The sequence below is a fragment of the Ambystoma mexicanum genome, chromosome 6p (assembly GCF_040938575.1).
Source record: "Ambystoma mexicanum isolate Mex_15411 chromosome 6p, UKY_AmexF1_1, whole genome shotgun sequence".
Taxonomy (NCBI): domain Eukaryota; kingdom Metazoa; phylum Chordata; class Amphibia; order Caudata; family Ambystomatidae; genus Ambystoma; species Ambystoma mexicanum.
Window position 1 is genome coordinate 578,932,051 of NC_090935.1, and position 20,300 is coordinate 578,952,350.

Consider the following 20,300-nt stretch of genomic DNA (forward strand, 5'->3'; position numbering starts at 1 on the left):
CACGTTTTAAACAGCCAACACTGTTGATGAGATGTGCCCTGGATGGCAGCATGCAAGGCTTGCCTCGTTGTGCTTTGCTGGTTTGATACACTCCCTGAAGGGGATAAACTACATGTGTCTGCTAAAACTGCGGCACTTCTTATTTGTTATTATAAAGGAGGGCTAGAAGCCGGAGCTTGGTGCCCGCAAGTAGTAACGTACACAAGAGTGGGCGGCCCAATGGCTTTGTCACCGGGACGCCCCTTTTCCAGTTATGTGCTCTACCTTTTGAATTCCTTACTATCGGCTTCTTGAGCCCAACTTAGTCAATTTGGGGTAACCAAAATTACAATTCCCAGAATGTTTGTTCAATGAAAGGCTGGGACCTCTTAACCTGTGTCCGTGTTCTATGGCGTCATCTGGCCAGGTTGCATCAAGAGTCTCGCTGTGATTACAAGGGTTGTATAGAGTTAATCCTGTTTGTTTCCTGTTGGTTTAACGAAATTTGGTTGCCATTATTACACTTTTTCTCAAGGGTACCAAAATAGCTTGCACAAGTAATTGCCATCTCTTCACTTTTGTGTTTTACTTTCGAGATTGTAGTAACAGTATTGTTTCAAAAACAACTTGAAATGTGATTTTTTATTTTTATTATTTTTTTTTAAATTCAGGATGCTCAGTAAATCCCCTATTTTTCAAAGACCTTTACAATCAGAGAAGGATTTTAGCAGTATTTAACAGCATAGCACCTTTTGGAGGTGAGCCCAACTGAGCGTCTCATTTTTTGCTGCATACCTATCGCTTCATCTGAATTGGTGCCTCAGGCGATTGCAGCTAGTTTACGCTAATATAAGTTCCTCTGTATGTTAGACGTTCCAGAGAGCGTGTTGTATAGAGTCCTTGATGATGATAGTTGATCATCTTTAGTAATGGGCTCAACCATTTGGACAGCAAACGGCAGGAGTGAGGGCATCAGCTTGTGCGTCTGGTCGACCGATGTGGCTTGGAAGCCTGCAATAAAAGTAGATCCATGAAGTTCTGAATCTGAGTAGATGAGGAGGGGTTGCAGTCTCTGTTGCTGGCTGTGGCCTAAGCCAAACTGGTGCCTTGTTTGTGCTCTCTGGGACTTCCGGTACCAGGTGTTAGATGCATGGGGAGTTCCAAAGTGCAGGGTGTGGCGCATTTTATGGAGTAACATTTAAGCACATAACCAAACTTTATTCTGTTGTAGATGGATGACAATCTCCGCCGAAGCCCCCAGCTTCACCCACGAAGGCTGTCAACGCTGAAACCATCCCCGACAGTGGAAGGAAGGAGTTCGCCACAGCACCTGTCTCCTTGACACCTTGGGCTGGGCTGCTTGCAAATATTGTTTGCCCATGCACCACTTGAACACTCCGGACCTCCTGATTGTGGACTTGGATTCTGGTCAGGAGGCCAGAAAATCCAAAAATAGGCTCAGAGGGCCCACTCTTAGCGAACCTTCTCTGGCGTTTGCCAGCTGTCGCCCGAGGAGAAATTGACCACACACGAAAATGGGGTTAAAAAGGACTGAAAAGGGAGCATACTGCACTAATGTATAAGCCTTAATCTTACAGATTTTTCCTGTTAGATGGCGCATTTGCTGACCATAATTTAGGCTTTTTGTTGTATTGAATATTTAATGTGTGTTACACTGCCTGACTCTAAAGCGCACAACTAGTTTAGTCCACTTGGGTTACATTATAGACATTCAATTTACTGATCAATGTTCCATTTGAAATAACATATCGAGGGAGTCGCAATACAGATTGATGCTAATTATGCACACAGTAGGAGCTGTTCCTTAAGCAGTGGCAGATGCCAGACCTATGTTTTCAGTCTGGCACAACCTTTAATGTATCTCAAATACTACGCAGTATATGGCATTTACGTGTAGGCTTTACCAGCGTAAGATGCGACTGGTTATGCTACTTCGTCTGATGTATTTAAGTGCAAAACCTCGCTCATCAGGCCTTTATCTTTTGGAAGTCCTTGTCAAACTAGATTTGCTGAAGCTCTCTAGATCCTACATTTAAAAGTAGATACTTTTTGGCTGGAGAAGGAATGTCTGTAATGGTTCATATAGTCAGCTAGCTATCAAATGAGAGGGGTGGATAGCTTAATGTCAGCGTGGCTCCCAACCATAGCACCTGGCGTTTGATGTGGTTCTTGCATGTTGGGCAAATTGTAATGTCTGGCCCAGTAGAACCATTACACAGGTTGTACCAATACTAGAAAGGAGTAGCAGCAGTAATTCACACTCAGGTTGAGCTATGAGAGAGTTGCAAAAAGCAGACTTCATTTTACAGCGTGCCTAAATTGTTGGCAATTCTGACTTGCATGAATGATTAATTTACATTTCTATTGGACTATATTGGTATTTTAGCAAATTGAGCATTTTAGTTTAATGAAATGTTAAATTACATTTTGGTGTATTATATACGTTGGTGCCTAACCCTATGATGGTATTTATTGAACAGTATTGTATCTGTTTTGGACACTTTTTGAAAACTGGTGCTTTTGGTATGGTATGTGTGCTCGCAGCTTAAAACAACCCAACATGCCGGGTGTTTCCAGTTGAATGGATCCGGGTCTGTGGCTGGGGTTTCAGTGTAAAGTCAGGAATTGTTCCGGACATTGCCCTGAGAGAGTATCAAATATCATCAGCATCAAAGTGAAATCCTATTCCGAGCTCAACCAGGAGATGGTGTGATGTTAGAAAATATGTTATAATATATATATTAAAAGGCGTGACATTGAGACATTCAGGCTGGGGAATCCAGTGGCACGCCCCCAACACAGGGTCGTTTAGGAATTGTAAATTAATGTAAGGAAATGCAGACTGATCTTTTGGTTAAGAATGAAGTGAACCAGTGCAGGGCAGCAGTGGACACGCTGGCCACCAAACTCAAGTCTATCTAGAATAGTTTGATGATCCAGGGTATCGAATGCTGCCTATATGTCCAGCAGTGACCAGTAGCGTATTTTCCTGATTACCTTTGCTACATAAATGATTTTCGCTTACATCAAGCAAATCAAGCTTGGTCCCCCATTATGAGCAAAATCCTGACTGACTGTCCAGACTACTTGATTCTTCAACATCTTAAAGTTGTAGAGTAACCATCTTCTGAAGAATCTTACTCAGAAAAGGAGTAATGACAATAGCCGGAAAGTTGTTTGTGTTGAGGGTAGACTTTGGCATGATCCGAGAGATTTTGAGATGGGGTACCAGCCCTTGCGAAGTAGAACAGTTGGCAAAGTTGCACTGACTTAACCTCCACATTATATTTTACATCCTGGTATTCCGGCTCCTGGCTTTGGCCTATTAATTCCCGTCCTTGTATCTCCTCACATATCTTTTTCTTTTCTGGCCTGTTATTTGTTTCCTTTGTATCCTGTTAATTCCTTTTCTGAGAATCACACTGGATTTTTTTAATGTAGTTTCCACCTCATATGTGTGTCCTGGGTTTGTCCCTGTTTATTTATTTTGTTTGTTTTTAGCACCTTAGACCCAGAGGTATCACAGCGCTAGAGATTACAGACAAAAGAAAAGAAAAATCTATGCATAGTAGCAGGTACATGGTTACATGTCATGTTAGAGTTTGGTTACAGATGGTACAAAGTTTCATGCATATTTGTCGAATAGAGCAGTTTTGACTTTTTTGTGAAAATTCAGGTAGGATGGTTCATCGATGATGGTGAAGCTTGTTCCGCCTGCTCTTTTTCTGGAGAATTTGGCGGTGGTCAGTGAGGTGGAGGAGGCGGAGGAGGAGGAGCGCAGGCTACGTAGGCTGGACTTTTTGCTGATGCAGTGGTTGAGGTAGTGAGGACGGTGTTGTGGAGGCATCGATGAGTGATGGATAAGATTTTGAACTCAATTCGAGCCTTAATTGGAAGCCAGTGGACTTCATGTCTGACTAGGGAAATGTGATCTGATCGTTTCAGGCCCCACACTGCTCTGAGGGCGTTGTTCTGGGTCAGCTGTAATTTGAGATTTTCGGAGGAGGGTCCTGCGAGGATGGTATTGCAGTAATCCAATTTGTTGCGGATGATGGTTCTGGCTAGAGCGAGGCAGTTTCTGGGGGTAAGGAACTTTCTGGATAGATTAATGAGTTTGGTCAATTATGCCACGCAAGAGGCTACTGCTTTCACATGTTTGTGCATGTTCAGTTCAGCGTCAAGGTAGACCCCTAGTGTTTTGACATGTGGAGATACCGGGATGCCGTTCCCGTCGATGAGAAAGAAGGCCAAGGTGGGGTCATGGTGTTTGAGGCGGAGCAGAAAGCTGTCAATAAGCAGTTCTGTCTTATCATTCAGGCAGAGATGGTGGATAGCCATCCATACCTGAATGATGCTGTAAAGGCGGTTAATATTAGCAGAGTCAAGCTGGTGGGTGTCTGTGAGTTTGAGGAGGATTTGTGTGTCAGCAAAGTTAGTGTAGGCTATGTCCAGGCTGTCCAGGTGATCAATGAGAGGCTTGGTGTACATATTGTACAATGTGGGAGAGAGGCAGGACCCTTGTGGGACCCTGTAGGAGACTGGGATGGGATCGGCTGCTTTGGCTCCAGCAAAGACCCTGGAGGTTCGCTCGCTCAGGAAGGACTTTATCCATTTGGCCACATCGAGAGAGAGGTTGAAGGTATGAGACGAAGGCAGATGTTGTTGTGGTCGATGAGGTTGAACGCCGCCGAGGGGTCTAGTAAAAGGAGGATAGCGAGCTCGCTGTTATCATGGATGTGATAGAGTTTGATCTTTAGATCAAGGAGGGTGGATTCAGTGCTATGTCTGGGTCTGAATCTGGACTGGTGAGCAGATTGTTGCTTTCTAGATGGGTTTGGAGTTGTAAGTAGGCGGTGCAGTTAGGTATTTTCAAGAGGAAGGGTACTGTCATGATGGGACGGTAGTTGGTAGGCAGGGTGGCATCGAGTGAGGTTTTGTTTAGCAGCTGTGTGACCCAGGCTTCTTTTATGGAATTGGGAACAGTACAGGAGCTGACGAAGGCATTGACGAATTTGGCAATGGTCTGAGAGAGGAGTTCAGCACATAGCATGAGGAGGTGGGCAGGGCAGATGTCGCCTGTGCAATTGGATGCTTTGAGGCATTGGATGGTGGAGTGTTTGTCTGCCGGGGAGACGGGAGAGTTGGAATGGGGGATACTGAGTGTGATGGGTGTGGGGACATCGAAATTGGCGTAGGTGAGCAGAGGTTTATTGAGTATAGTTTTATCTCTACGGTTCATGATTTTATTCGCTATGGTAGTTTGTACCAGGGAAGACCAGTCTTTGTCTTTCGGAAAGCTGGTGATAGGCGTGGCTGGTGTTTCGAGCTCTTTAAGGATTTTGAAAAGCTCTCTAGTGTTAGAGTTGGCATAATTTATGCGGTTATTGTAGATGCAGGCTTTTGTGTTGATAATCGCTATTTTGTGAGAGCTAGCACTCACCGATGCTAAAGGCTTCTTTGTTGGAGGGGGGGGGGGGAGTTTTTTTTTCTCCATATGTGTTCTTTAGAGCTTTTTAATTTGCAGAGGGCTGCTAATTCCTCAGTGAACCAGTTATGGAGGTGGTCTTTTTCCTGAGGAGGTGTAAGTTGGCGTCTGGGGAACCGATGTTGGGTTGGCGGTAGAGGAGCAGGATGTTGATGGTGGTTTGCAGGTTCGACCCAAGTTTAGCTAGCAAGATTTCCTGACCTGGCAAGGGAGAGGGAGAGGGGGGGGGGTGGATTCTGATAGGCAGGGAGGTTTTGGAGATAATGGCAACTCCTCCACCTTGACCCCCAACTATGTCGGCTCGGAGGATGGAGTAACCCAAGCTGAGGCCAGCTGCCTCGTGCAGTCAGGTTTCTGTGATGGCAAGCATGTCAAGGTCATTGAGTAAGAGGTCATGTATGTCAAGTGCGTGGGCGCAGGCCAGCTTTTTGGGCATGGTAGAGGTGGTGGGATAGGTGGCGGATGGTTTGGAGAAAGTCTGGATCGGATGTAGAGCGGGGCAAGGGGTCGCTCTGATACAAGGGGAGCTTTAAGCATTTAGGTGGAAGGGATGCTTAGGAGCAGGTGTGCAGGAAGGTTGGCGCAGAGGACTGAGATCCCTTGTGTGGGATCTGAGGTGCTGAAGTCTGGGGGTGCCTGTGAAGGCAAGTGGGTTATTTTCAGGTTGAGCAGTCTGGTGCAGAGTCTGAGTAGGCGTGAAATTCCTAGGAAAGGGGTGGTGTGCACCTTGGAGTATTCAGCATGAATGGATGCGAAGGTGAGGTGGGGCTCAGAGTATTCGTGGTGTGACATTGAAGGCGGTAGGGGTCTGGTTTAATTCTTCTGTTAGGAGCTACAGTGGTGGTGGTTTCTGCAGTGGTGGGGTGGTATGAAGCAAGGCATATCTGGTGGTCACTAGGTTTGTCTGATTATGTAGGTGTGCCAATCCATTCTAGGGTGGGTAGGAATGTCGTGAGTGGTCTACGAGGAGGGTTGAGCGGGTAGCAGGATGGAGTGGGTGGGATGCATGTAGTGTTGTCTGTAAGAGAGGCAAGAGGTACTTTTTTAGACGACTGGGACGGGTGGCAAAGGGCAAGGGAAACACAACTATTGTGTTGCAAGACCTGTTGCTTTCAGAAGCAATATGCCTGGTATTTGTAGTGCAGGTAGGGGCACCGTGAGGCTCAGGGGTCACAGGTGACCTGGTCTGACCAATACACTCTACAGGAATAACGCAATTAACAGTACTAGTGTGGAGATGGCCAGCAGGCGGCATAAGGGCCACTGGTGAACTGTGATTCTCTTTTCTGCCTACAGTGCACTTGACCTCCCATGATTATTCCCACCCTCCTCCTTATTTTCAAGAAGGATATAAAATCTACAAGCTAATCGCATCACACCCAGTTTAGTTAATCTCATCTTCCAGCATCTACCCTGGTTTTCCTCTCTCTAATCAAGCTCTCACAGACCTGGTCTGCATAGTATTTGATGATTTTATCTGACCTGGTGGTTTCTTAATGAGGCATGTGTGCACCTCATTCTAGCTTACCTGTTCTTCCTCTCTTTGTAGACATTTTTTGATTGCCCTGTGCTAGAAGGCACACATTGGTTCCTCTTTCTGAATCATTTGTCCAGGCTCACACAAAGATCTCCAATCCTTCTATCCTTCTAGCATTATGCTCTGGGCTTTTGCATTGCTGAATGGTGCTGCTTTTTAGGATTCTTTGAGGGACCTGAGAATGTTCTGTGGCACTCTCCAGCACCTGCCAGATCCAGTGTCTGCAGACAAAGATGGCTAAAGCAAACGATTTTGGCAGGGATGCTATCCTCCATCTCATAATGGCTGTACTGTGTTCACAGGCAATAGCTGTATTACTGATTACAATCAGCATCCTTATTTACAGGCAGCTCTGCTTCCGCAGTAAGGGTCCCAAGGCCTTATCTATGGGATGCTCAGATTCTTATTTATGCTAGACAGCATGAGCTCCACACTCTGCTAGAAGCATCTCTCATGCCAGCAATTACTGTACCCATTTGGATGCCCAACGGCCCTTCTCCTTGATCACTCTGTGTGTCCCTCATCTTGCAGTACTCTCAAAGCACAGATCTGGGTTTGTACAAATGTGGCGGACTAGTTTGTTCCATAGCCCGATAGCCTGGCTAAGTCTGTGTTGCCTCAAAGTGGCTATTTTAGATCAAGCAAAGGATTGAAGGTCAGACCTATGTGTATGCTCCTATGTGGAATTGATTAAATGAATTGGCTTCCGAAGACTAGTATCTGGATCGAGTTTCCGAATCACCAAAATCCATCAACGCAATTTGTATTTCAAGGATTCGCTGTGAAGGGAAACAAAACAGCCCTCTTTCCAGTTGTTTTTGGCCGGTTGGAGGGACATTTAAATGCTTGAAAATCCTGCTCTGTCACTTCTCCCAGAGCATCAGTTTTAGGTTTCTTATTTTGGTACCTCACTTCACGCTAAATTCTGCCATCTAGGGCTTTGAACAGTGCAATGTCTCTGCCCAAGTGTTTGTGACCATTTCACTAATGAGACTTTTATTTTCTGACAAATCATCATCTCAACATTTTATGAATATATTTTTACAAGCCTAGGTACCATGAAACTACTATGGTGTTGATTTGATGCAGTTCAAAAGTATTTATTATTATTTTATGGTCAAAATAATGCATGCACTTGTAAATTGGTTTTCTGCTCCAATTAATATTTGTAGAATCATGTTATCTCAATGGCATGCCTAAATTTGATATTTAAGGGAACACTCTCTTCGTCCACAATTAATGAAGGGTTTATACAGTGAAATTGAGGGGTGTCCATCTGCAAATCTGTACTTGTGATGTGTCAGCCATCGATGCAGAGAAAAGCTGTTACCATAGAATAGAGAATGACATCATGGGACCAAGGAGAGCAACTTTTCCTCCTCCGGCCTTTTGGCCAGAGGGATGTTCTTGCATTCTGCGTAGGCTAGAAAGACCCGTGCTAATGTCCCAGAACCATGTTTACTAGAGCACTGCTTCGCTGTGTTCTTTTGATGCATTTTGCATTTCACATTATCACCACTTAATGAGAATGTCCTTACAATATGAAAAGTAGCCTCGTGTGCAGCATCCACCTCACTCCTTCATGAACTGATGTCATTGGGGCCATCTCAGAAATTCAAGTTTAGCATCAAATGGAACGTGCAAAGTTGGAATGATCCATTTTCTCAGGTGCAACTTTGTCAGAATTGCACACTTCCGTGCAGTTTATTTGCAGAATCGTAACAATGCAGTGCTTCCAAGACAGCTTTATAAGGAAGTTCCCTGGTTAGGTGGTTTTAATAACAAAATAGAAATGTCTCGAATTCTGGGTTTGTGTGGAGGCGCCTGCAGTGTGGATTTGATCAAACGTCGTCATCTACTATTTGAGTTTGATTTACAGTTCAGTTAAATCCAAGTCCCATCACAAAACTAGATAACGCCACGAAATAAGGCAGCGTCCATTGGCTGCTATGAAAAAGGTCTTCTGTCTTTGATTCTTAACTGGAGGTCCCCCCCAGAAATAAGCATTGCAAAACCTGACAACATCAAATAAGCTTTGAGTTATGATATGCCTTCCGACCAACACACAGAAAGCAAAGGGAGGATTGTGCATTCTTAAACAGCCAGTAAGATGTTGCCATTGATTTTGTGAGAGAAAATGTCACTGTATCTGTAGAGGCCGCAGACACCCTGTAGAAAGTCTTCTTTTCTAGATTATTGGCTTCAGGTTTAGCATTGCTGTGTGCGACTATCGGGGTGATTTCAGAATGTCATTGTCTACCCTTTTGGAATATATTGGCATGATGGATTCCAGAATGCAGGGTTTAGTGGACGTCGTCTAAAGACGTGCCTCATTGAGTAAGTGGAATGTAACGATGAGGAAATGAAAAATATTAATCATTTGGCATTTTCTGATCCCATTTGAACAAAGTGGTGCACACCTTGATCTTACCCAATCGCACAGGATTCGGGTTTGGCAATTCTTGGGCAATTCTTGTTGTGTCACCATTGTCAAGATTGAACTTGTAACTGTTTTTCGTAAGTCTTCCAACTGGAGTCTAGTGACCCAGATCTATGTCTGAATCCTTCCGGACTGTGAGCAGCAAGGCTAGTTGGAGAAAACTCAGTTCTTCTTGCTGACTTGCTTTTGTTGAATGTATTACTAACTTCTAATGTCTTTTGTGAATTAAAGGAAGCGTTTCATATACATGGCGCCAATTATTTTATTTTATAATATGTAGTCTACCCAACAGAGTACATCTAGATTTTTGAAACTAAGATCAGGGGCTGCTCCAAGATTGCTAGGCTTCAATACATTTGCGTTAGTATTTTAAGTCACCTGTAATGACCACAAATAATTCTATTTAAAAAAATAAAAAAACGCAGAACGTTTAACAAATATTGTGTTTCCGTTTCCGCCTAGTTGTGTTCAGATATGAGATGTATCTGCTGTTGTTAACCTGTGACCACTGTATTTGTATCACTTCTACCCAAACTATTTTAGGCATCACTTTTTTGCTCAGCTCAGTTCCTGAATGCCAGGTTTAACTAGAGGGCGGCCCCTATTTTAAATATATGGCTTATTACCACTAGATGATGCTCACCCTCAATACAGGAGTACCGTGGCTGAGAGTTCAGAAAAGCGCAGTACATTATGAAGCTAAACCACTACATCCTGCACTCTAGCAGTACGCCACAATCTTTACAGGCACCCCAAAATCGAGAACAACGCTAATTACTGCATGCCGAGTCTGATGCAGCCCTTAGTTTCCATATACTGAGAAGCCCAACACCAAACTTTGTCCAAGCTGTTGGGTTGTGGTTGTGTTAGCTGAGATGGGCTGGTGGAAGGGGGGGCTATTCTCCAACATTTTTCATGGCTGCTCTTCTAATCGTTAACTGCTGGCCAAGCTCTTTTTATGTATAATAAATGTCTATATTTATACAAACATTGATAGACTGAAAATACTGCACTTTTACAATTACTTGAAACTGTTAATCAAGGAATGTACTTTTCATGTTTGTAAATTCATTGGGACTCACAAAGACTTTGAGGATACATGCCTTTTCTTTGTGTTTCTATTATGAGAATGTAATTTGTTAGGGTCTACTAGCTATATGGAAGCATAAAGCAAATGTACTAGGCAGGACTGTGTTCAGAACTTTAAGGTACTGTGCTGTGCACCATACTTCGCATCCAGTCAGCTCCTGTTCTGCGGCTGGACCCTGAGAGTGTGTGGTGCCTTGTTGCCAGGCAAAATAATGGATTTGATTTTTCAGTAGGTATTGTTGCACATCATTTCTGTCAATTTCCTTATACAGTGTGAAAATAAATATTTATCAATAATGAAAAAACGCAATCTACTTCAAGTGTTTTTGCAGGATTATTGTTGCTTGAACAGAAAATGGACTGATTAAGATTTGACTAAAATACATACATTGAACCTTCTGTTTAGCAAATTCAAGCGTTCAGTTTATGAAATAATGCAGTTCTGTGTGATGTCAACACAATTTATGATGCATAGCGACACAGCTTTCCTTTAGTTTAGACATGAGGCCAAGTATCTCAATCTCCCTCTTCCTCCTCCATTCCTTGCTTATTTGCATGGAATGGAGGAGCCTATTGCCTGATGCCTGCAGGCTGTGGTGCTTTATAAACGGATGCATAAAAAATATATGAAGTATGTCTGCATGCTCAGCTAAGTAAACCCGTATCCACTATACGCTTTTACCTTCTTTTAGAAAATAATCCCCTCTTCCATAACTTGACCCCTGAAAGGGTTATCCTTCCCTCCCACATACGATTTTCATCGGTCACACTGTTAACTGTTGAATGTATGATTGGTTTTGTAGGTTTAAGGTTTCCTGGTGCAGGTGAGAATGGCTGCTGTTTTCTTTGGGATGTATACTAATTGACCTTTTCACAATTGATTGCGGGAGAATTGACCTTCTGCACAATTGATCGTGAAATGAAGGTCAATTAGGACATATATGCGGGGGGAACCACCCCACAACCCCCCCCTCAATACAAAATCCCCCACAATCCCTTACCCAATCCCATTATATTATTTATTACCCCAAATCCAACATATATAAATGTGCAGAAGGTCAATTAGGACAAAAGGTCAATTGTAAAAGGTCCATTTGGGTAATACCTTACTTTGTGTATGCTCATGGCATGGATGGGGCCTGGCAAAATGCAACCGTTTTCTTTTTCAGATCCTTGAATTTTCAGATTTGCTGCTGTGGAAGTTTTCTATCCTGTGACCTCCATTACGGATATAGAAGGGTGCATACCTTTATGATTTATCCACCATCTGGGTGCAAATAAGGGTCGGCGGGGCACATAGAGACCTTCATTGCACATCCCTCCCAGTTGGCCCAATAGGAATCAGACTGCATTTGCATGCCTCTAGGATGTGGTCTGGCACGGGGCTTGGGAGTTGCTTGTTAGATTGCTACGTACATAGCCTGGGAGGTGAAGAAGGTTTTCACAGCACCTCCTATCCCCCCCACTCCAAACTCATGTGACTTCCAGAGGCTGGAATTACCAGTGTGTGTTTGGAAGATTTCAGACAGCATATTCCTTGAATGCAGGCCCTGGAATGCCGGGAAGATAGCTTAGGGGCAACTGGTTTGTCTTTGAAGCAAGACAATGCAGAGCAACACAGGTTCGAATTCCAGTCTCCGGCATTAAGTGGGTTATACAATATTAATGCATTACTCTGGATAGTGATTGATATGCCTATCTCACCTCTCTTGGAATTCAGGTTGAAGGGGTGCAGGAACACCATCTCCAAAGTTCTGGCTTTGGAGACCAAAAGAAATGATGCACACATTGATTATTTCAGATTCCTGCAAGGGTGTACTGGATCTGTTACAGTCTCTTTTTGCTACTTGACAATTGCATTTCTGATGTCTTGATACTGAGCCAGGAAAATCCATCTGGGCAGCGGGTGGGGTTTTGGACTGTGAACCAGTTTGGTGGTGGGTTCAGGTCCGAGTCAGTCCAACACCTGATGTTGTGAATCAGAATACCGTAAATGTATTACCTTCACAGCAGAATAGTGATTAATACAATGTTATGGCTTATCGTAATAATTCAAGCAATGGACCGTAAGTCTGTTACCCTCATGGAGATGGGTTCATGCACTACCTTTGAGGCTCCCGCTATTTACTTGCCATATTATTGGTTATCTTCTCTTTTCTGCTCACTCCCTGGATGTACGGACGTCAGAGTATAAGGTGTGAGGAACGTGAACGTAGGAATATGAGGTGTGAGGAGGATTTGAGGCCTGATGGTTCCATTGGCTTTCCATTGGAAATGAGGTCTGTTTGGTAACTTCCAAAACCTTGCTGTAAAAGTGACCGAGATTGAGGTCTAAGACTCTTGAACTGAGGTTGTGGGTTCAAGCTTTTAGGAGATGTATCAAGTGATCGGTGAGATGACGGGAGTTCAACACTGACTAAGGGGGTCTGTGTGTGGTTTCTGGTCTTGAGCCTAAGCCGCAGACTATGATATTGCAGACATGACTCTCCTGCTTCAAAGCAATAGTCCATATACTTATGGATGACACATGATGGTTCTCATGGTCCACGTCCAAATTCTCTCAAACTCGTTGACCACACAATAGACCCAATAAGTTGTTGTCCTGGTGACATATTTTCAGTTTGTAGAATTTATTTTTACCTTGTTCCTTCTGATTAGGGTTCATTGTCTTCTGTATGGGACATGGGCCAGAACTGGAGTTCAGGTGTGCCCTTCCTTTATATAACATCTGCAATTCTAGATGTTTGCAGGCCCAGTTGGCTTCCCAGTAATATCGTAGTCTGCGACCATATTCTCGAGACCAAACACCACACTAAATAGAGGGACCCTCCTAGGTGGGGCATTTATTAATCAACTCCTCTACTGCTCCTTTTTTTCATCTCTTACCTCATTTTTCTTTTTCACACTGTTTTTCTTTCCTGCTTCTTTCTATTTTGTCTGGAGTGGTGGGGGTATGTTGTGAGTGAGTGACACACTCTCCACACGTGACCTATGGAATTTTGGTGAGTGGGGATTCAAGAGCTGGCGGTTGGGGACAGCAGAATGGAGGAAGTTAGACGTTTCAGGATTGTAACTGACCCCATACTTATCTGCAACCCTACAGTCCCTTCTCTCTGCACTTATGAGTCACCCGCTGGCAGGCACTTGTGAGTTAACTGCACTTCCCCGTTCCCCTTGCACTTCTCCCCTTCCCTCTTCCCTGCACTTGAGCGATCTGAATGACACAAGGCCTAGTAAGATCGTCCTCCTTTGTTTGCCCCTCCTTGTCGCACCTAGAAACCCTTGTGTACAGGCGCGTTATAAAGGCCACTCCACATCATATCATATACTTACCTGAAAGTTACTCTGCAGCTGCCACATCAGAGTTTGGTAACGAGGATGGGTTCCACTGCATCTGTGCCAGAGCTTGGTGTGAGAGTTGACGTGCCCGAGGAGCAGATTGGGTGGTGCATGCTCCTGGAGGCCTTTCTCCTGCCAGACGCCCGTCAATACGGTTACGACATACTGGGAAGTCGGTAGGCACCGAGGGTGGTGCTGTGTTTAAGGCAAGCCATGCTGCTTCCCCAATCCGGTGACTGAAGAGGCGGATGTTGAGCACAATGCAGAAGAGGCGTGAGCGCCTGTAACAGAGATGCTGTTGGATGAGGCCATAGGCAGTAGGGGCAGTGGCTCATGAAGTGTGAGTGTGGCTATATTTATATATTCCAGAAAGCAAGGTGGGCATAAGATTATTGATGATGATGATGATGTGGCTGATACCAGATGCCTAGCAGCAGTATGTGAATTCGAAAATATGACAGCTGAGCAAGTCCTGCTGATACGTGAGCAGATATTAATACACGCCTACAACTGTAAAATTAAAGCGCTTTTATGGACTGGAAAAATATGGGACTTGGCAAGTACAATAGAAATTGCCCGCAATATCGAAATGTCAGACCAATGTCAAAGAAATAAAGTTGGAAACGCCTGTATGTGGTGTGAGAAGTAAGGTGCCTGCCAAGACCTCAAGTAAAGGAGAACAGGGTGAAGTGGTACATGGCTCTAACAGTACGAACGAAGGACAGTATGTGGACCAGGGACCATTTGTGTCCTACAATGAACAGAGTATATGTAAACGGAAAGTATATGATATACAAGTAGGGTATTCTCATTGGAAAAGCATGATCATAATTGTTTTAAAAATTAGAAATGTTATGTTAATGTTAAATGTTATACTGTGCACAGGTGCCACTTGCATGGTCTCTCGGCGCTCTGGCAGTTCTGTGAAAAAAAAGAATGGGCAGGGTGTAGGTTAGTTGGAGGAGCAGCAGAAAGAGCAAGGGAGCTGCGATGTTGAGGATTTCTGGTTGTTTTAGTGCAGTAGGTGAGATGTGTATGCAGAGGGTTGATTGTTAGAAAATGTTTGGGTTCTTAGTGGCCATGGCTGATCTTCTTCAGCTTTTCTGATTTATTAGTTGTATATTCCCTTCTTCTGTGTGGCCTTTCTAGTTGTATCGCTAAAGTTGCCTCTCGGTGAAGGGGTCTTGCTCTACTTTGCTACTCTGTCTGTTGCCTGAATTCTGAGTGCAGTCCTTATTTCTGATGCCCGTTCCTAGCCCAGAAAATGATCAGCACAGCAGGGAGTTCTTTAACTGGATTCCCTTGGGGGGTTAAGTTCTAGTAGGGGCGTAGTTAGTTTTTGGCCCAGTTCCCTCTTGTTGCCCTTGCTCATGGCATACCTGGACCCCCTCCCATTTCCATCCCTGGGTTTTCCTTGGCCTACTTCCCTTGCCCTAGCGTTTCTGGCTTATTACCCTATCTTTTCCGGGACTCTATGTTGGCCAGTGAGGTGGATGAGGGGCTGTGGTGCTTCTCTTTCTGGACCTATGCCTCAATCTTGATTCTCCTGGTGACTTCTCTTTTTTCCCATGCTTGGTTGATTGGTTGATTAGGAGGTGTGCAGACTTAATTCAGTAGGCTTCGTTGTGTTCGGAGTCGAAGAGCCAGGTTTTCAGCAATTTCCTGATTTTTTTTTTTTTTTTTTTTTTTTTAATGGTCCTCCACATATAGAATTTCCCTTGCAATGGACTTCCATAGCTTCGTGGCTAAGCAGGAGAATGCTGAGCCGCCCAGTTTTTTTCTTCAGGTACCATCTGGTTTCAAGACGGATGCGTTGCAGGATATCAGATGGGTTGTAGATGGAGAATTTCATTTTGATAAAGTCTGCTCCTTGGCCTTGTATTGCTCTGGACGTTATGCACAGGGCTTTGAAGAGATTCTCTTTTTGACCGGGAAACAATGTTGCATCCTGAGCACTGGTGTGATGTGATCTCTTCTGCTGAGTTTGAGGTGGAGTCTGGCTGCCACATTTTGTATTCATTGTAATTTCCTCTTTCGGTATTCTGGCATTCCGAGGTATATGTTGTTAGCATAATCAATCCTGGACATAATAGGGGATATGAAGGCCAGTTTCTTGAGCGTGAAGGAGAGGAATGGTAGGATTCTTTTTATCGTTTGAGGAAGAACCATTTCCGGATTATTGCATTCACTTGGGGTTCAAGTGTTAACTCGTTGTCCATGAGGATTCCAATGTTTTTTACAGCTTTGGATGGCGTCGTTTGGTTTCCCATCTATATTGGCCATGCTATGTGCTGGTCGTTCCCTCTATCTTCCGGTGTAATCATGATTTCAGTTTTGCCAGGATTGATTTTGAGTTTGTTTATGTTCATCCGTTGATAGAGGTCCTTGAGACCCTCTCCTAGCGGTGCGTTCTCTTCTTGTTTGACCCTGAATTTGAAGATGATTTGTGTATCGTCTGCATAGTTGTAGGCCTTCCCTTTTGATAACGTTGATTAGCGGCGTCATGTAGATGTTGGAATAGAAGCGGGGAGACTGAGGAGCCTTGTGGTACATCACAGAAGGAATCCTGTGGCGTGTATTTGAAAGGCTTTAACCAGATCGTTTGTCCTTTCCGCGAGAAATGATCTGACACAGAGCAGCGCTGTGTCACTGAGCCCTATTTCTTAAAATCTTTTTATTAGGATGTTGTGGTTGACTGTGTCGAAGGCAGCTGAAAGATTGAGTAATATCAGTTCTGATATGGTGTTGGATTCTGCGTTCATCTTTAGGTCATCCCATATTGAGACTAGTGCTGTTTCAGTATGAATCCTACTGGCGTAGTTGGTTATTTGCAATGTGCTTCAGTAGTTGTTTTTAGACACAGGTATCTAGTATTTTTTCCAGGTAAGGAATGTTAGAGATTGGTCTGTAGTTTGAGAGGTCTTTCACATCGCCCATTGTGTCCTAGAGTAGAGGTTTGATATAGGCTGTTTTGAAAGCTCTTGGTGCTTTCCCTGTTGAAAGGGTATCGGTAATAATATCGCCATATATATGGTAGCCGTAAATAATATTGCCGTGAAAATGGTGTGGCAATATTATTTGGGTGACCATATATATGGGGACGGGGGCCAAAAATAAAATTACAAAAAAAATAAAATTTGGGGGTTGCGGGGGTGTCCCCTGCATGTTCCATGCAATAATGTTGCCACAAAAAACGGCCATTTTTCGGCGATATTTTTGCATGGCGATATTTTTGTGGCGACATTATTACATGGAACCGTTGAAAGGGATTGATTGGAGAAGTTTAGGTAGTATTTGGCTGGAGTGTCCTGTGCAAGGATAGATTTACAGATGTATGGAGGGCAGGTGTCCATCAGAGAACCTGTCTTGCTTCTCTTTTTCACCAAGTGTAGTAGTTTTTCTCTCTGGCCGTGGGAAGCAGCACATTTTATTATCTGGTCCCGGCGTTGGTGGTAGCTGGTGGGTTGTCTGGTCGATTGGTCTGCTTTGTATGATTAGGTGTATGCAAGATCATCACATAGTTTTAGGAGGGTGTTGGTGTGTTGTTGCATCCCAGTGGTTTTTCATCTAATTTATGATGTTTAATAATTCTTTTTGAAGGTTGGTGGTTTTTTTTCGATCTGCTCGTTATAGTATTTCTTTTTTGCTTTTAGAATTTTGTTTTTTTTTTAATTTATTTTATTTTTTTGCATTTAATCAATAAAAGATTTTTACAAAATCAATTTTAGCATTGCTTTACAAATAGTTCTTATGAGGCTACTTGGGATACCGTTCTCAATTTCGTTCTTGGGAAGGACAAGGTCAGAAGCCAGTTTTTACACTGTCGTCATCAGACTGATCTGTAACCCAGAGTTGCTTTTTTAAGGCAATGTCCAAAAGTTTCGCTGCGGCCCTCGACCATCTTGCAGAATCGCCAGAGATAAGTCGACACCACCCAGTCTCTTCGCTTATTACCGATGGGTAAGATAGTAGCGGTGCCAAGTACGCCTCTCTTTCTGAAGACAGTGCGGGACAGGACGTCAAAAGATGTCTGACAGTTTCCAGTTGGTCGGCATTTTCACATAGACGGCATGAAGCTATTGTAGATTTTGATCTAATAGCCAAAATTTCCCTTGTGTGTAAGATGTTCAGCCGAGCTCGCATAAACGTTTTTCTCAAGGCTTTTTCAGGGAATTTTTCACAGTACTTCAGTGGAACTTTCGGTTTATTGTGTCCGTGCGGGAGATCTTTCAGTAGTTTGTATGACAACATTTTTTTATTTGTCAGAATCCAGTCTTGCTGCACTATTTTTTCTTTTACTCTGCCAGGATTTGAAATTAAAAGTTCTTCCGAGCAGGCTATCTCTTCCAATTTGTCCTTCCGTTTTTCCACCCAAGCATTTAGAGGTTTGCACCCTCCTCTTTTGATCTCTTGTACTACCACCTGAAAGATGGGGAGTGCGTCTGGGGAGACAATTTTCCTAAAAAGTTGGAGAGCACCTTGCTCCACTGATGCAGCAAGGGACGTAAGACCAAGTTCACAACGAATCGCCGCCATAGGTGCTGACTTAGGAAGGGTCAGTACCGTCTTCCACACAAAACCTTCTAGTTTTTGCCATAGATCTTCTGAAAGGCTTAGGTTTGCACACATTCCATAGACTAGAGCAGGGACTATTTTCGACTTATAGAAATTTAGAGCTGGTATCCATGAGAACTTCCAAATTTTCTATCAACGGCTTTCAATTGGGCTGTCATGTTTCTTGTTTTGTCCCACAGAGCCTCCATAGCGGTGTTTTCTTTCAGGGAGTTGTCTATCCACACCCCAAGATATTTGTATTCGTTGACCACTTCTAGTTTCTTGTTTTCCAAAAACCAGGCCGATGTAGTTTTGCGGTCAACCGTCGACTTGGTGAAAAGCAGGATTTTTGTTTTCTGAGTATTGATTTCTAAGTTGTTTTCTTTCATATAGGCAGAGAGATTAGCTAATTGCTGCTGTAGACCTATTTTTGCCTGGTCCATCAGGATCAGGTCGTCCGCGTACCATAGCCTAGGCACTTGTGACAGTCCCACTTTTGGTGGAAATGAGCGGATTTTCTCCTCGGTGTACTGGAAATCGCCTATAAAGGCAATGAACAGTGCCGGAGCCAGTGGGCAACCTTGCTTTACCCCGCGATTGGTCGATTGTGCTAGACAGATGACCTTGCTGGCTCAGTCGAAACCCGCATGGAGGTTTGAGTGTGTAGGGCCATGATTGGAACCAAGATTGAGGTCGGGCAATTCCAGATTCTCCCCGAGTTTCTCGCAATCCACCATATCGAATGCCTTTGATAGGTTGACCAGGGCCAAATGAACTTTCGGGGCACCTGATTTCACCCTTGCTTTGATTATGTTTAATATCAGGATATTAATCATAGTACCTGTACCCTTCTGGAAGCCCGTCTGGAAAATGTCAGTCGCAGGAGAAGGTTTAGCCCACTTCTGAAAATGTGTGAGTAGTAGTGTCGCAAATATTTTTCCCAGGATGTCCAACAATGCGATGGGTCTGTAGTTGACTGGGTTATCCCTAGACCCTTTTTTGAAAATTGGGACCAGTATCGCTTCAGTTCAGGATGCCGGAATCTGTTTGACTGTATGGCAATGGGTAAAAATATCCTTTATGACTGCGGCCCAATCACCGGGAGGTTTTTTGATGTCGATGTTGGAAAGACCATCGGGTCCCGGTGCTCTAGAGGCTTTTAGTTGTTTTATTACTCTCAAGGTCACGTTTGTTCCTCCATTCTTGTTCATCACTTTTAGGCGGGGTGTGGACCATTTTCACACAGCTTTGTATCTTGACGGGATGCCTCTATTTTCCGAGCAGATGGCATTTATTGTTTCTGCAATCCATTTCTGGATTAGGTTTGCTTTTTCATCTATGTCTGTTGCATCCAATGATGTGGTCGCTGGCTTCTAGATTTCTATTTGCTTTACTAAGTTGCTATTCTTGTTGGTTCTCCAGTTTCTTTTCCAAATAGGTGGGTATTGAGTTTTATTTAGGTGGCTTTGATGTTATCTGGATCATGAAAGGGATAATGAGGTGGTCACTCCATAGTATTTGGATGCATGGTGATGTTGTGACCAGGTTTTTGTTGGCAAAGATTGCATCCAGGCTTTGCCCTGCTGCGTGTGCCACTCCTTTCACCATCTGTCAGAGGTTCATGGTCTCGAGTTGCTTGATTAACGTTTTCTGCGAGTTGGGATTCTCATCTTCGAACCATATGTTGAAGTCTCTGAGAATGATCAGATGTTCATGCTGTATTGCTAGATTTGTGACTGGATCTATGAAGGTGTCTGCGAAGGTTGCATCATAGGTTGGTGGCATAAGGTTTAGAATGAATGTGAGGTTTGATTGTGGGTCCGTGGTAAGCTGAAGGATGTGGCACTCACAGTTAG

General features: G+C 43.8%; 1 protein-coding gene across 3 annotated transcripts in view; it reads left to right on the plus strand.

The window, feature by feature from the left end:
- Nucleotides 1-20,300, plus strand: part of MTX3 (metaxin 3) — a 225,098-nt gene that overhangs the window by 182,959 nt on the left and 21,839 nt on the right. Inside the window, exon 8 of one of the 3 annotated variants that reach the window (XM_069627404.1) lies at nt 1,211-1,311. The exons of 1 other annotated variant lie outside the window; for it this stretch is intronic. In XM_069627404.1, coding sequence (XP_069483505.1) covers nt 1,211-1,218 — 8 coding nt within the window. In that variant the 3' untranslated portion in view covers nt 1,219-1,311. Of the gene's footprint in view, nt 1-1,210; nt 10,866-20,300 lie in introns of those variants that run through there. One more of the 3 variants, XM_069627402.1, reaches the window with a different exon arrangement.